The 17,249-nt window shown below is 36.5% G+C and overlaps 2 protein-coding genes across 2 annotated transcripts in view; one reads left to right on the top strand and one right to left on the bottom strand.

The window, feature by feature from the left end:
- Positions 1–17,249, top strand: part of LOC137250949 (protein transport protein Sec24C-like) — a 207,757-nt gene that overhangs the window by 16,261 nt on the left and 174,247 nt on the right. The gene's annotated exons all lie outside the window — the stretch shown is intronic.
- On the bottom strand, positions 5,544–6,038 carry LOC137250252 (uncharacterized). The gene has a single exon (XM_067782728.1). It carries the CDS (start codon positions 6,036–6,038, stop codon positions 5,544–5,546), a length of 495 nt encoding a protein of 164 aa, XP_067638829.1.

Here is a 17,249-nt window from a genome sequence, read left to right as displayed (position 1 = left end):
AGGAATTGCCCGGTGATTCCAGTACTCAAAGAACAGTACCCAAAACTTGCGGAAGAGGAACGCGTACTCCCCAAGGAAACGCGAGTCACTCTAGCTCAACTTCGTTCTGGATACTGTAACAGGTTAAACTCTTACCTATCCAGAATCAACACCGACATACAAAATGTATGCCCCGCCTGCAATGTGTCTCCACATGTCACCAACCATCTCTTTAATTGTAATGTGGAACCAACGCCTCTAACACCCCTTTCATTATGGTCCACCCCTGTTGAAACAGCAAGTTTCCTTGGACTCCCGTTAAAGGATATAGATGACAATTTGTGGTCGGTCGCAACTATTTGGTGGGGCGAAGCACTGCTACAACAACAACAAGGAGTTCTCTTCAAAATTCAGATATTTGTGGATAAAGTTCAAAGTGTTTAATTTCGTCTGGCCAGACGACAACGCTAAGATGTGTTGAATTTACTCACCGCTAATCGGAGGGTTAACGGATGTCAATTCGATTTGAGAGCAAATTGTCAAAAAGCTTTTCTGCTCATACCGGCAATAAATAAGATATTGCGCAGTTAAAATATTGATCAAAATCAGTGAATATTGTACAATAATATTAACACAAGCAGTTGGTTGAAGCAATAGCTGTTTTATTGCCACTTGTGCTTATTTGACGCAAGACGTACAGAAAATTCTCTTAACAGTCGCAAGACCTACAGAAAATTCAGTTAACCATTTTCTCTGTTTCGTCTGTTAACTTAACACGTGGCAGGATGTTACAGAAAATTGAACTGGACTTCAATGAACTGGAGTCGAATTTACATTGCATTATCGGAATCGGAGCCGGAATCAGAGATGAAATCGGAAGTAAGGTGCAGAGGATAAGGGTATAATAATACAAAAAAAATATATAAATCTGATATGACTGCTTGGCGCAAAAAACTTTTTCTGCATCACCGATCTTCCTGCAGGTTTTCTAATATTGCTCTCTTCCGTGCTCAATTATCACTATATGAGTCCAGAATATCATTGAGCAGCGGCATAACGCAACCTTTTCTTTGGACGCTAGTCATCAAACAAATGCTCAAATGTGGAAATGGCAAATGCTTGCTAATAATCCGATTCCTGATGGATCAGGCATTTCGGGATTTACAAGCCTGTGCATTTGACATCGGATGCACCGCTAATGCGGATAGGATGAATGTCTTTACTTGCTAGGAGGTAGTTTCCGGCGGCCGTTATGGCGTTGGTAGCGTAATTCTAAACTGAGTCGCCCTTCGGCAGTGGCTTGGCAAACACTCCGATTAAAATTAAGAGATAGTTATTTGAGAAATAATACATGGTACTTAGAAAGCAGATTTTAACATATTTAGCAGTTTCGCTTTTGGAGCGAAAAGTCTAGATTTACAACAGTACTGATAGAGTTAAACTCACGGAGAGCACGAGCAATTGGAGCATTACAGGAATAGTGGGTTTTAAAATTGTCACATAAATGTATAAAAACTGCGTAGACACCTCCGAGGAATATTAAATCGAATCCTATCCAATAAATATCGACAGTGAACAGACCCATTAATAATATCATACGTAAATGACAAGCAGAGTATTGATCTGCGATTTTCTAAAGACTTAAGGCTTAAAAGCATAAGTCGCGCAGAGTAGGCGGGTATAGGATCAGAGAAGTTTAATGGACGAAGGGCATATTTGAGAAAAATTTTTTGTATTCTTTCAATTCTGGTAATAGCAGTTTGACTACTTGGTCTCCAAATAAATACGCCATATTCCAGATTAGATCTAACAAAAGACGTGTAAAGTAGCTTAAACGTGTAGGGATCAGAGAATTTGGTAGCATTGCGCCTCAAAACGCCAAGCATAGAATACGATTTAGAGGTTATGAAATTTATGTGCTTACTAAAAGAAAACTTATTGTCAAAGACAACACCAGATACTATAATTTGTAGTTAGAAGATTAATTGATTTCGAGTAGGTAATTTGAAAGCATTTGGACGGATTCAAAGAGATACCGGAGTTCAGGCACCATTGGTGCAATTTATTAATATCATTCTGCAACATTAAGGCATCATCTAGCGTCTTAATGGCAGAAAATAGCTTTAAGTCATCGGCGTATAGCAAACACTTCGCGAATGAAAAACAACTACTTACGTCATTAATAAATAAGATAAATAAAAGTGGACCTAATATACTCCCTTGGGGAACCCCAGAAGTGGCTACAAACGGACTAGACGATTGTCCATCAATGGAAACAACACGCTGTCTGTTACTTAAATAAGACTTTATCCATAAAAGAAACGAAGAGTGGAAACCAAGGCAACCTAATTTTTTAATTAAAACACTATGATGGATTTTGTCAAAAGCTTTTGAAAAGTCAGTATAAATGCAATCAACCTGATAACCTGCAGAAAAAGATTCAACACAATATTCACTAAAAACAGCAAGATTTGAAACTGTTGATCTACCAGCGACAAAACCATGCTGGAAGGGAGATATTAAAGACTTAACCGCAAAACTCAACTTGGCATTAACAGCATGCTCGAAAATTTTGGAAATGGTAGAAAGCTTTGAAATAGGTCTGTAATTACGCACATCATTTTTGTTACCACTTTTAAAGACGGGGGTAATGGAGGTGAGCTTCCATTCGTCAGTGAACGTACCGGACGATAGAGATTTATTAAAGATTATTCTTAAAGGAAGAACTAGAGTCGGGCAGTTTTTTAAAAGGACTGAAGAGAACCCATCAACGTCTGTTTGAGACGAAGATTTAAGTTTGAGAATAGCATTACTAATATCATCAGAAGAGAGACAGAGGGCACCAAAGTTTAGAGCAGTGTCAAGATTCGAGGAGGCATCAAACGATTGATAACTATCGTCGGCAGAAAAATTTGATTTAAAAAACTCCGCATATAAGTTGGCTGTATCACCCGGTGTTCGCGCTGAGTGGTCATCAAGGAACACTCCAGACGGTATACTCGAGCAACCTTTTTTGGACTTGATATAGCTCCAAATAGTTTTCGGATTCAATTTAATATTAGACTCGATTGTATGAATATAGTTGGTGTACAGAAACTTATCCAAATTATTAAATTTCTTCAAGTATTGCTTATATTTAATGAAGAACAAATGGTTCTTCGTATGTTTAAACTTACGCATATATTTATTTCTGAGATTCCTCAATTTTTGCAACTCTTTCGTATACCACGGAAGTTTGTAAGGCCTCATTCTTCTCATAGGAATTTTAAGCAGGCAGTGATTTAATATAATAGATTTGAAAGTTAGGAAACTATTAGAAGTATCCAGTCCTTCAAGTACCACTTCCCAGTCTATTTCAGATAAAAAACTATTAAAACTGGGAAAATCAAACGAATTAAAGTTAAAAGTAAATCTGCTTTCAGAAGTATCCTGTGCATAACTATAAAAACTAAAATTAATAACCAAGGGTAGGTGATGCCTGTCCTTGTGAGTGATGGGATTTGTACATTCACTGATTTCACAATTAATATTATCACTAATAAATATGAGATCGAGTAATCTATTTAAAGTATTAACACATTTGTTGATTTGCAATAAATTAAGACTAAGTAAATTGTCAATGAAATATAATTCGTGATTTGCAGAGAGATTATTTGGTGTAAGACCAAAATTACAAACATTAGTTGACCAGTCAATATTGCATAAGTTGAAGTCACCAAGCACGCAGAGATGATTATCACTTAGGTTATTAATAACTAGCGAAACTATGTTGTCAGCGTGTGCCTTGTATAGTTCAAATGAACTGCCTGGTGGCACGTATGATGCAAGGAGATATAGGGAGCCTTGAGAATCAGAACCATTAATGCAGACACAAATTTGGTCGAGCAGAACGTCACCATTACTAAGCGGAAAGAAACAGGAGGATAACTGACGTTTGACCGCAATTAAGACGCCACCGCCACGAAGACAACCAGTAGCGTTAGCATCTCTATCTTTGCGGAATACATTAAAAAGATTAGAGTCGAAGAACTCGCTGTCGAAAAAACTTCCATTCAGCCATGTTTCGATGAAAACAAAGACGTCATAATCCAATTGGGAACTGAAGGTGTGAACAAGATCGGCTTTGGTTCTCATCCCAGAAAGGTTTTGGAAATATACCTTTATCTCACTATGACCATTGAAAGCTCAGTTAAAACTCATCTACTTTGCAGCTACCGTTGAGAGTCGGAATAAAACATGTAGGTCCAATACCACCAATTTATAGGAAAAATTAAAAGTAGAACTATCTCCGGAGGCAAATCCCACCATGTATAATTTCTTATAAGTTTCCGAATTGGATTAGGTAGGCGCTAAAAAAAATGTAAGACGCTAATTCTAAAATTAAGATGGTACTTTGCCCAAGGCGTGAACCCAGGATCTTCGGTGTGGTAGTCGAAGCACGCTCTATGGTCTATGGTTTACCATGGAGTCCTCGTGCGGTCGAAAGCACATCCCACCAACGAACTCAGAGACGAAGAACAGTACGTCAACAAATGCAACGAGAATTCACACCTTGGGGCAGGGTTAAACGATGCAGTATAATGCTGGACCAACTACCTGATTTTGAGTATGTGCCTCGATGGTGATCTTTAAGCTAAAGAAGGTTGACGCGAGGCCATGGAAAGGTGAGCATTAATATGATATGCTTAACGTGAGTATCTGCCATCGTGTGGCTCTTCCTCACAGTATCAAACATGTAACGGATCTTATTATATAGATCAGCGGTCCAACGAAAGATTCATGTTCTCTGACAAAAATTTCGGTGCACGATCGTTGCTATCGACTAACTTTTAGTAGGATGTACAATCACAAGGTCTTACCTTAGCAATATATAAGGTCTATCTAAAACTTTTTCGTTTTTATGGACAATGGCATGCGGTTTCTAAGCATAAATAATTCGCTAATGTGACGAAATCAGATACAATATACAATTCTACAGTTTAAATAGAATAGCCTAGCTCAGTTTCAAATCCAAACTAATGCAACGGGTAGAGTCTGCATATCCGGTAATAAACCACAATTTGACATATCATGTAGGCGCTTTTATGTGGAAGTAGTAGCTCCGACCGAGGTAGTAGTGTAAAAATACTTAAGAAAACAAGCATTAACTGTAGCTTCATCAACTTAATTTACAGCCAAGTGCTCATCAAGATAAAAATCCCTCAATCCACAATACTACAAGTGTCTTAGGCATAAAAAATCACTAGAAAGAAGTGGAATGCATAGAATATAAGAATATAAGAATATACGGTAGACGTTCTAACCAGATTGAACAACATAAAAAGGGTTGAACATGATCAACCAAACGGCTGAGCACGTTATATGTTCGTGTTTTTCGCTCGTCGAATTAAACTCAACTGATCTTGCACCTACATACTACAGACTTGTTCAACAATAATTTCATGCCGAGTCTACCATTCATTAATATTCCCAAGGCCAGATACTAGCTGGCCCATCATGTATGATATACTCGCATGAAAAATTTTCTTCAAGCAAATTTTATTGCATGCAATAAAAATGTACATTTATTTATTGCTCTGCGCTGATATATCTTTTGCAGTAAGAATTGTATTGAATTGCTGCTTGAATACGAAATTCTGATATTCCTTAGCTACATCCGCACAGTGTAGTGGTTGGCGTGGATTCTCGCTATAACATTTCATAAGCTTATGCTCCAATTTCTTGAGATTCTCACTATTTACATCTGCAAATCTTACCGGCTTGCCCAACAGCGATTCCAATTTTTCTAAAGTCTTCACGTATTGACTCTCTTGCAATTCATTTGTATTCATTGCCAATAAGCTAGCCTCCTTATCCTTATCCTTAAATAAACCACAAGTGCAACAGCGTGCGCAATGGACTTGATCTTCTTTTGTTGGTGCTGGTATGGCAGCTTCAGCGATTTGTTGTTTTGTACCCTCTAGACGGCTAACCACGCTCGGAGTTATTTGAATAGCGGGCATATTACGCACCGGATTATTGATGTGCGCCGTTTGAGGTGTGGAGTTACCGGCGCCCATTAATTTTTAATTAACTTATTTATTTTTTCTTTGTTAAGTCTGAAACCTAATTTTTTGCACAAAAATTATGCGTGTTTAATATATTTTTGAAATCTTCCGCTGTCAAGATAAACAATAACAAATGGCGGTATTGAATTTGACATTAAGTAATTATGTATACTCTGAGAATGTGAACCCACTGTCATATTTTCTTAACCCGGTAAAAGTTTAGTTGAGGGGTCGACTGCTAATACGCCTCAAAAAATATCGAGTGAGGTGTCAAAAGATATTGACCTCGACAACAATAATCCGTAGGCGGAAAAATTTTATCTCATGTATTCATGTGGTTGTTGTAATGTTGGTGCACCCACAAAAAAATTTTGAATATAAGTGTTTTGGGCGGATATAGTTTTGGTCTCCAACCCGGTGCTGAACCAACTCAGGGTAATTTTTTATAAGCGCGGCCGAAGGCCGCCAATGCAGAAACGTGTTCTGCGCAAAAATACTACAGATCCCACTCCCAGTTTCGGAGGTACCCGCGGGTCATTTTTCGGTTTTTCGTTAGTATCTTTTGAGCGAGTTAAAATGTTTATCTTCCGCCTTCGGATTACTAATACTGATGTCAAGACGCGTCGTTTGACATCTCTCCCTTGGTGGCGTATAAGCAGTCGACCCCTCAACTAGACTTTTACCATCTTCCAGATAAATTTGCTTTCAAGTACTCCAAGTGCCACCCCAGCATATCCCGACAGCGTGTATGATTCAGAGCCATACAGTAACCTTATAACAGCTGATTCGATCAACCTTATGAGAATCAATGTAATCCATTATTGGTGCCATATCGCAACGCTTAGGCCGTAACCGTATCGTAGCCAACCAATTAGTTTTTGGTTTCTTGCCATATCCATAACCTAAAAATATTTGAGTTGGTGAATTTAATAACTTTTTCTAGATTTTATTCATTGTTTTGTATACGTTATGACTAAGAAACTTATTTTTTGTTGAATATGTTTGCAATTTTTTGCACTTTCTTCATTTATATGAAATTTTCACGATTTTTAGCTTAAGGCACCATAAATCGATAACAATGTATCGTATAGGCTTACGTTAGATTCTCGATAATTCTGCGCCTTCCGTTTTTCACTTCACAATGTATGTATTCATGTACTTCACTTATAACGTGCTAGAATCAAACTGATCAGCTTCTTCCCAGACTGCGAGCAGTGGCGGATCCACGGGGGAAATTGGGGGAGAGTTTCTCCCCCAAAAGCTACAGAAGGTCTGTAAATCTGTCACACAGACATGAATTCTACACTCAAATAATTTTTTTCCCTAGGAAAATCAAAAGAAACCCCTATCTTCTATCGATGGAAATTTTCTTCATTATTATAAAAAATCATATTGTGACGAATATTAGTGACATTCACATCTATAGTCTAATGCTAAGTAAATGAAGTCACAACAACAATAAAGCAGACTGTCACTTGTATCTACATAAACGAATCAATCGTAATGTCTACACATATGTACGTACACGCAGCGCAGAAGCAACGCACAACCACATGCACATGCGCATATCTGAGATACTCCCGAAAGTATGCAATGAGAGAAACTATAAAATCGTGCATCTATAGTTACAGCTGAGAAATTTTATAGCTGATGGCCAACTAGTAGATTCTGGAAATGGAAGCGCCTAGAAGTGCGAACGAGGAAATCAGAGAGTATAAAAGGCAGCAACAGTTGAGGCGCGACAATCAGTTTTGATTTAAGACGCATCTGGCGATAGTAGTATTATTGTGAAGAACTTTAATAAAGGTCATTTTGCATTATCGAATAGTGGTGTTATTTATTCAACAGTTTAATGATTCGAACGTTAGTAGAAGGTTTGGAAGAAGCGGAATTTCAGTAAATTCGTTACATTATAATAAATTGAGGAAATATTTTATTTGTCTATTGCAAAAAACCGCTCCAATATTTACCTTCTGAGGGAGTTTTTTTAGTGTATGAAATAAACACTAGCACATTGGTAGCCACGACCGCTAGTTCCTAAACGTACATATTTTGCTTACGTGTGGCGAATAAAAATCTGGCTTAGAAGTACAATGAAAAAGTCTTTAGTACGCGCATTTCACAAAAATTCCTTAGCAACCATTTTTTTATTCCGTCACATTCACTAGCTGAAAAAAATAAAAAATTTTCTTTTCTGAAAATAGACTAAGCCTGTAGGTACCTGGAATACGCGCTGGAGTTAAGGTCCAAAAACAAAAAAAAAATTTTAGAATTCGTCCCGCACCAACCGTGGAAAGGTTCTGTAGCATTTATTGTAAGGACCGGGTGGAACATTATCGCCTTCGTTGGGCGCTTTTAAGCTGCCTCCGTTTAAGATGACGTGAACGACTTCCCTCTAGAATATAAGCTCTCTCTGAACATTTGTTACCAGGTCGCCCATTTGGTTCGGACAGACAGTTGACACGGGCTTGAAACCTTCCATCTTTCGCCGAATTTCGGGCAACATTTTAGATTTTTCCAATACTCTGTTCCGTATTTTTCGATCGGGTAACAGGGTTGTAGCTTTATGTATCTGTTAATGTTTAAACTTTGAGCTGGATATGAAAACATCCGTTATTGAATATCTGCAACTGCTATGTAACTGTGTTTTTATGAATAATGTATGTACTTTTTTTCATCGCCAAATATATGGGAAAGAGCGGAAATGTTACAGATCTCGAATTTGCATGCGTATTTGTATTTTTCGTTTTTATATAGAAAGTGGGCGCGATAATCAACCGAATTAAAAAGAAAATACGGCTATTAATAAAAACAATATCTTAAACTGTTTTTGATGTCGCTGCAAATAGTCCGGAGTTAATCATATCAAATTTTAGCATTGTATCTTTATAAATAACGCAAAAATCCCGTTAAGTGTTGTAATGTAGTATTAGCCGCGGTCAGAATGAGCAAAGCTAACTTCAATTTATTTTTCGATCGAGACTACCGATTTTTTCGTTCACTTAAGTACGATTTAAAAAAACTCCCTAGGCGCTACCACCGATTAAGTCGATAGAGGCTACCGAAAAAAAAAAACTTTTTTTTTGTGAAATCATGCATCAGATAGCGTTGAACGCATCTTACTTACTTACTTAATTGGCCCTTAAGCGTTTAAATGGTTATGGCCGTCCAACAAGGCGCCAATAGCTTCATCTTTCTACGAACTGGCGCCAATTGCTCACACGAAGGGAGTTTAAATCGTTTTTCACCTGGTCCTTCCAGCGGAGTGGGCCGCCCTCTTCCTCTGCTTCCATAGGCTGGTTCCGATAGAAACACTTTCTTAGCCGGAGCGTTATCTTTCATTCGCATAACGTGCCCTAGCCAGCGCAGCGGCTGCATTTTAATTCGCTGGACTATGTTGATGTCTGCGTAAAGCTCGTACAACTCATTATTAAATCTTCTTCTGTCCGTAAATCTTTTGAAAAACTTCTCTCTCGAACACTCCCAGAGCCGATTCATCTGATGTTGTCATGGTCCATCCTTCTGCACCATATAGCAAGGCGGGTACGATAAGTGACTTGCTGAGTATGATTTTTGTTTGCGGAGAGAGGTCTTTACTTTTCAATTGCCTACCTAGTCCAAAGTAGCATTTATTGGCAAAAGTGATTCTTCGCTGGATTTCAGAGCTGATGTTGTTGTTGGTGTTAATGCTGGTTTCCAAATAAACGAAGTCTTTTACTATTTCGAAATTATGGCTGCCAATAGTAGCGTGGTTTCTAAGACGCATATGCGCTAACTCTTTTCTCGACGACAGCAGGTACTTCGTTTTGTCCTCATTCTCCATCAAACCCATCTTTATCGCTTCTTTTTCCAGTTTGAAGTGAGCAGAACAAATGGCGCGGGTGTTTAGGCCGATCATATCAATGTCATCAGCATATGCCAACAATTGCACGCTTTTATAGAATATTGTTCCAGATCGGTTAAGTTTCGCAGCTGGCATAATTTTCTCCAGCATCAAATTAAAGAAATCGCACGATAGGGGGTCACTCTGTCTGAAATCTCGTTTAGTTTCGAACGGCTCGGAGAGGTCCTTACCAATTCTGACTGAGCTGATGGTGTTGCGCAATGTCATTTTGCACAGCCGTATAAGTTTTGTTTTGATGAACGCATCTACTATATGAAAAACTTAATTGTAAATACGATACAACTAATACCTCAATTCGGTACAACACGAAGATACAAACAAAAGCGAACTTCGCATCACTAGCATTCGAACACGTTGCACGAAACATACAACTTGTCTATCTGTAAAATTTGCCGCTTCTAACAAAACAAAACTGTTTGTATCTGACAGATATTATTTTACTATACGCCGGGAAGGAAGTGTTTTGCGCGCGTTCAGCCATTTTCATACGATAAAATAAAAAGTTAAAAAGATACAGTATTGAACTTAACACAAGCATATTTTTTTATGTTTGTAGAGAATATTCGTGTTAATAGAGAAAATGGTATGGTTTTTGCAACGTCCGTAAACAAAACGAGTGATAACGAATTTTTTCAAAAGTGAATATATTACTGTTTAAATAATTTGCATTTTTCAACACCGAAAATAGTGCTTAATTAAATATATGAATAATATGAAAAAATAAAAATAAAATCGAATGCGAATTAATTACTAAGTGTTCGAAGTTAACAAAGTTTTACGAATCTATTAACAACAATTTGAGAAGTGAATCACCAGCGCTGCTGCGTAATATTTAGATTAAAATATTGTTTAGACAAATTCCAAATAAATATTCAGGTGTAATCGCACATAAAAATGTACTCAAGTTGATTGGAAGTGAGTGCGGTAACGAAAAAAAAACTTATTTTGCTGCATTTGTATTAGTGTTTTGTTTACAATTTTGTGAGCGTGTACGTAGCATTATTATGCACGCTCGTACGGCGAAGCTATCAATGCCGACACCGATAATAGTTCAATATACATATGTATGTATATATAATGGGTATGCCTACAAACCTACAAGTGATTATAAATATTTGTGTATGTATATCATATAATTAAATTATAAACGTAGAGAATGTGATTCCACAAAATATAAAAAAATAAATAGTGCATTCAAGTCATACTCGTGCTCTTGTATTTGTGTTAGTGTAGTTCATATACTTCACCTTGTTTGTAAACTTATTAGCTATACCTACCCCTTCCTGTTTTGTGCTTTTAGTTAAGAGTCAGAGCAAAATCTGATAAGAAACGCGGTTCAATTATTCAACCGGCAATCGGTGATATACTAGTGGGTGCCTAAATAAAGTCGGTTTCATAAATATAAGGTCAGCCATAAAATACTCATACTCAGCAAACCAAAAGGAGTTAGTCAAATACACAGGTGACTGCAGTTACAAAGGAAATTTATTATTTTGTGAACCGTTATATTTTTCAATCAGGGCTTCAGAACATACATAGGCCACTTAGGCCTAGCTTAGCAAATCTTAAACTAACTTCTATTCATCCACCTGGTATTTTTCCACCTAACATAAAATACAGGAAGGAGTAGGGGAGGCTTTATCTGAAATATCACTCTACCTCAGCAGGCAGTTGGAAAACGGCCTATCTCATAATTTATATATATATTATTTCAATATGTACTGAGGTGATCTTGATACAGGTCGTTGTTAAAGCACATTTTGATATAGAGCTTTCTTGGGCCGGATTTTGAAATAGGGCTTTATTCAATAAAAGCATGAGATGGACTGTTTTTGTAAGTAGAAGGTTCTTCAAACAAACTCTATAGGGCGTTTCCAGCCGAAACAGGGTAATATTCCCCTCAGCAGTCGGTATAGTTTTCTAAACGGGGGCAAATGTTACAAAAGCGGTTGAACGGAATAAACGAGACTTTTGAAACTCAACTGGCAGTGTATTCTTATACCCTTGGCCCTCGGGTCAACTCAACCAGCGCTGGGCTTAAACCTAAATATATTTATGACGTCAAGACTGTTTCTCATATTAGTTTGTTTTATCGGCTTTATCACGCGATTATTGTTAACCATTGTAGATCTTATAAATATGGAACGCGCTCTATAAGAATATACAATCAGTAATAAAATGAAATGGTCAAGAGAAATTCAAAATATTGGTTGCTATTAATGAAAATATGATAAGATAAAATAAGAAAGCTCAATAAAAAAAGGTATAGGAGAAAATAAACTCTTATTGGAGTTTTTCAATATCAGCAAGCTTAATTAAACTACTCAAATAATATAACAAATAAAGTGAATAAAATCAATTTACCCTAAAGAAATTTAAGCAGACTTAATCTTAAGTGTATTTGAATTAAATTAAGATTATGGCAGGTAATTTAAACTTAAATTGAAAAAAAAATAAATAAATAAAATAAAATAAAAGTTAAGAAAATTGAATTCAAATAGAATAATAATTATTCTAAAGCCTTAATCAAATTTAATTATTTTATTGAAACAAATATGCCAAATTAATAAAATTATTTTTATTGTAATCCAAATAAAATAAATTAAAACGATATTAATTGATATAAAACAGCGTGAATTGAACTCGCAAAATATAAGATTAAAACCTAAAAGAATGAAATGAAATTAAACTAAATTAAATCCAAGTAATTCACAACTTAAAAATAAACAAGAATAGCTAAATAAATCTTAAGCAATTGATTTAATTTGAAAAAACTGATTATCCGATTAAACATAACTCAAACTATGTAATTCAGTGAATTATGTTTATAAATAAAACACTACAAAAAATGTCAATTTAATTAATTAACGCAAACAAAGTCTGCGAATTAAGAATTGCTTAATAAATAAAAAATCTCTTCAAAGGCTTGACTAAATTTAACAACTGTAAGAAGTTATGCAAAACGTAAAGTCATAGTGTGAAACATGTGCGCACACACCTACACAACCATTAACGTTAAAGCAATGAAAGGCAAAGGAAAAAAAAATATTTAGTAAAAATTCGGCATGAATAACGAAAAACAAAAAAGTGAGCACGGTGTGTTTTTAAACAGCGATACTACCTGTTGCGCCGCTAACCCAAACACACAAACCTACGTGCATATATTGGTTTGTTTCTACGACTGTTTGCCAAGGTTAACTGTTCAACATTGCTGCACAACTAAAGCCGCTGACAAAAATGTGTTTGTGTGCACATTACGGTGTCCGTTATTTTTTAAATCGAAACTGCAACTCGAGTAAGAAAAATAGGGTATCTGCGGTGAGATATAAAAAACATTTATCAAATGTCTCGTAGATACCAAGTCAGTCCCTTGGTGCGTTCGTTACATTTGCTAGCTAATAAGTCGAGTAGCTGGAGGTGGTTTTATTTTCTCGAACCAACCTTTTTCAGAAAGTTATTTTTTTTCCTCGAAGTTTTTTTATTTACTCGAAGTTTAGTGTAATAAAAATTAAAAAAATTCGCAACGAAAGTTTGTTTTCACAAGGGTCTTGTTAAAAATACAGATCCTTTTTAGTGAAGATATTACAATCGTACGTTATAACAACACTCAAAAATACCTTACCAGGCATGTTCTGCAAATGCAAAAGTATCCCAGAGTTATTCGATTTCCATCCTGAGTAATGCACAAACGTCGTGCGATAGCCATTCCGTTCGCAGGAAACAGATTTGTTTATGTTTATAATTGTGAGGAAAATATCGCCAGACTGAAAAACTTGTCATATGTATCGGGGAGAGTTATCCCTGTGGCCGATGTCAGCTTAAATAGATTATTCTGCCTGGTGTTATGATCCGGTTTGTTCTGAAGGTCTTGCCTAACGTGCGTACTTATGTTAGGAAAAAATAGTTAAACAATTTTTTTTAAGTTAAACGGTTTTACTGAAAGCAACACTTACGTGAAGTAATAATAATACTAAAAGCTAGAAAATAATTAGGTAGATCCTAGGTACTGCCATTACACTCCTCATCAATCTAAGGTGTTGATCAGACATTTAAATAAAAGCGTTGGGCGCGTGAAATTTCTAAAAATGTGAGGCGCAGCATAACCTTATTAAGGTTCAGTTGGTCTTATATATGACTATCAATAGCAGTTTTACGCGTCCAACGCTTCTATTTAATTGTCTGACCAACGCCCTAGATTGATGAGCAGTGTGATGGCAGTACCTAGGACCTACCTAATTATTTTCTAGCTTTTAGTATTATTATTACTTCATGTAAGTATTGTTTTCAATTAAACCGTTTAACTTAAAACATTGTTTTTAATTATTTTCAAGTTTTTAGTATTTATTTAATTGCCTATTATTTCGCATTCTATTTAGTTTCTTTAGTGACTCATTATTACAACGACCTTTTCCTGGCAATTTGTTACAATCTAATTCCTCAATATGTAACTCTTACAAAGAATTTACTCGACTCTGCGCCACGTATGCTTGTCCCTCCTCCAATATTTTGATGTCATTTTTACAGGACTGTATGTAATATTTGTTCCAAATACGAGCCAAATCGGATATCATAGGTCGCTTTCTATTCATGTATTCAAATATGGACCAAATCGGACCACAAGTACGATTTTTTTTAACATATCGATCCTTGCGCCAGCTAGCGGTAATTTTTTCATAGGTCGCTTTCTATTCTTGTATGTATTATGTGTTCCAAATATGAACCAAATCGGACCACACATACGATTTTTTTATATATTTCGATCCATGCGCCACCTATCGGAATTTTCTTTTCTTATTATTGCATTGTCGTCGGGTTCTGAACTATATTTCAAGTTTCAAGCTTGTAGCTTATCGGGAAGTTACTCAAATTTCAATTACAAAATTCGTCGGCCGACCGTCCACCCTGTCAAGTCAAGCTAAATAAAACCCTTTAAAAAAGCTCAATGTTTCCTGCTCGGTATTGTTCCTGTTCATTCTGCGGAAAATGTAACTATATAAAGCCGCCGTGGAGGTTGGTGGCGCCGCTTGAGCAAACAATAGCGGGAGTTTGGTTCTGCCTAGTGGGCTGAGACAAACCCTTGGTATGGTATTATGTACGCGAAGTTTGAGTATATGGAGGACTCCAGCTTCAAAGAGCTGCACTGGAAATATATTTGTAGAATCAAACAGATTTAAGAGCAAATTTAATCCCTTGGTTTGATAAAAAAAAACCGAGTCATGTAGGCAATCAGAATCAACAGTCGTGTGAATTACCCGCTTCATCCTTACAGATTTTGCGGAAGGAGCTTGTATTTTTTCATCGTCGAGGTATGAATTCAATATCTCCACCAACAAGATTATTTAAGATAGAGAAGAATTGGAATACTGACTAATGACAGTGGGTAAATGTATATATAGTAAGTTGGCTCAATAGTTAATTCTTTTCTTTAGGAGATAGAAAGAGTTGTGTGCCTCGCTTATAAACATCTCCAAACCTTTGTGATACCATCCTTGCCGCTATCTCGTCCCTTTTGTTACTGCAAGCGTCTGTGAGTTTTGCGTTTTCTTTGCGATTTGCAATAACTTCTTTTGGGAGAACATTGTAAATAGCATTTAAAAGTGCATAAATCACTACTGGATTTCTTACACCATCGGCTAACTCGATGATTTGCCTGTGTGTTTACTCTGCCATCTTACAACCAGCAACCAGTTAAATTTTTCTTAAGAATGTCGCAGTTTTGATTATACAATTAGCGGCAACAGGCCGTATTTGAAACAAATTCTGATACAGAGATTTCTCCGTTTTCGCGAGATTGGCCGATTTGCACTCAGCTGACGATATGGTTAATATAAAATACAATGCTTCTCTGAGTTGCACTATTTTTTTATATTTCGAGAGTAATGGCCACTCTAATGTACATATATATTTAGTATCTACTACTGAACACGTCTTGAATTTGCTCTCGAGTACTACTAGTTCAGCATAGAGCACAATCTCTACTTAGCGGCATTATAACAACAACAATAAGACAGCAAAGCTCTTAAGTAATCTTGGCTAGGCGATAAAAGTGAGATTCCAACGTAGCTCAAATACAAATACGAGTATATACACAAATGTGGCCAGGTAGAACTCTACAACACACATGAATGCATAAATAAACACACATACACATGCACACATAAATACCAAATTGTGCATATGCAAATAAAGTGGTATTAGAGTGGCGCAAAACTATTCGTTAGAGATTAAAGACATTTACCTATTTGTTGGCGATTTTTAGTGTTTTTGTACCTTTTGTAAATTGTAGTTTGTTTACAAAAAATATGGCGTTGTAGTTTAATATGCGATAATTCTATTGAATATCATACAACAAAGTATTTTTGTATCTGAGAAATTCGCACAATTTGCGTAAGTCACGGTCAACGTAATTGTTACCGCATTGCAATAACAATTTCAAACGTCAAACCAAACTTACACCAACAAAAGCTAAGCCGAGTTTTGTGTGTAAATATGTACATATGTAGATATATGTATATAGAAACTTTAAGCTTAAGAATGTAGATACTGTGACTGACTGAGCTGACTTGTTGTCGGTGAAAACAGCAATTTAAAACGTGTACGAATAGTGCATCGAAAGGGAATATGAAAATATAAGAAGAGGAAAAAATAATGTAAATAAAAGTAAAAGAGAAAATAAAAGCGTAAGAAATTTCTTTGAGCGGCTTAAACGTAGCAATAAGAAAAGTAACAAGTAAGGAAGGTTAAGTTCGGGTGTAGCCGAACATTACATACTCAGTTGAGAGCTATGGTGACAACATAAGGGAAAATAACCATCTAGGAAAATGAACCCTGGGAAACCCTGTTATGTGTTTGTATGACATGTGTATCCAATGAAAGTCACTAAAGAGTATTTTATGAGGGAGTGGGCCATAGTTCTATAGGTGGACGCCATTTAGGGATATAGCCATAAAGGTGGATCAGGGTTGACTCTAGAATGCGTTTGTACGATATGGGTATCAAATGAAAGATGATAATGAGTATTTTAAAAGGGAGTAATCCTTAGTTCCATAGGTGGACGCCGTTTCGAGATATCGCCATAAAGGTGGACCAGGGGTGACCCTAGAATTTGTTTGTACAATATGGGTATCAAAAGAAAGGTGTTAATGAGTATTTTAAAAGGGAGTAATCCTTAGTTCCATAGGTGGACGCCGTTTCGAGATATCGCCACAAAGGTGGCCAGGGGTGACCCTAGAATTTGTCTGTACAATATGGGCATCAAACCAATGGTGTTAGTGAGTATTTTAAAAGGGAGTGGGCTTTAGTTCTATAGGTGGACGTCG

This window comes from Eurosta solidaginis, chromosome 4 (genome assembly GCF_040869045.1).
Source record: "Eurosta solidaginis isolate ZX-2024a chromosome 4, ASM4086904v1, whole genome shotgun sequence".
Taxonomy (NCBI): domain Eukaryota; kingdom Metazoa; phylum Arthropoda; class Insecta; order Diptera; family Tephritidae; genus Eurosta; species Eurosta solidaginis.
Note: the sequence above shows the minus strand (reverse complement) of the source record. Positions and strands in the feature narration are given on the sequence as shown.

Excerpts from the sequence above, each read along its gene's own strand:
- LOC137250252 (XM_067782728.1), bottom strand. The coding sequence starts at position 6,038 with ATGGGCGCCGGTAACTCCACACCTCAAACGGCGCACATCAATAATCCG.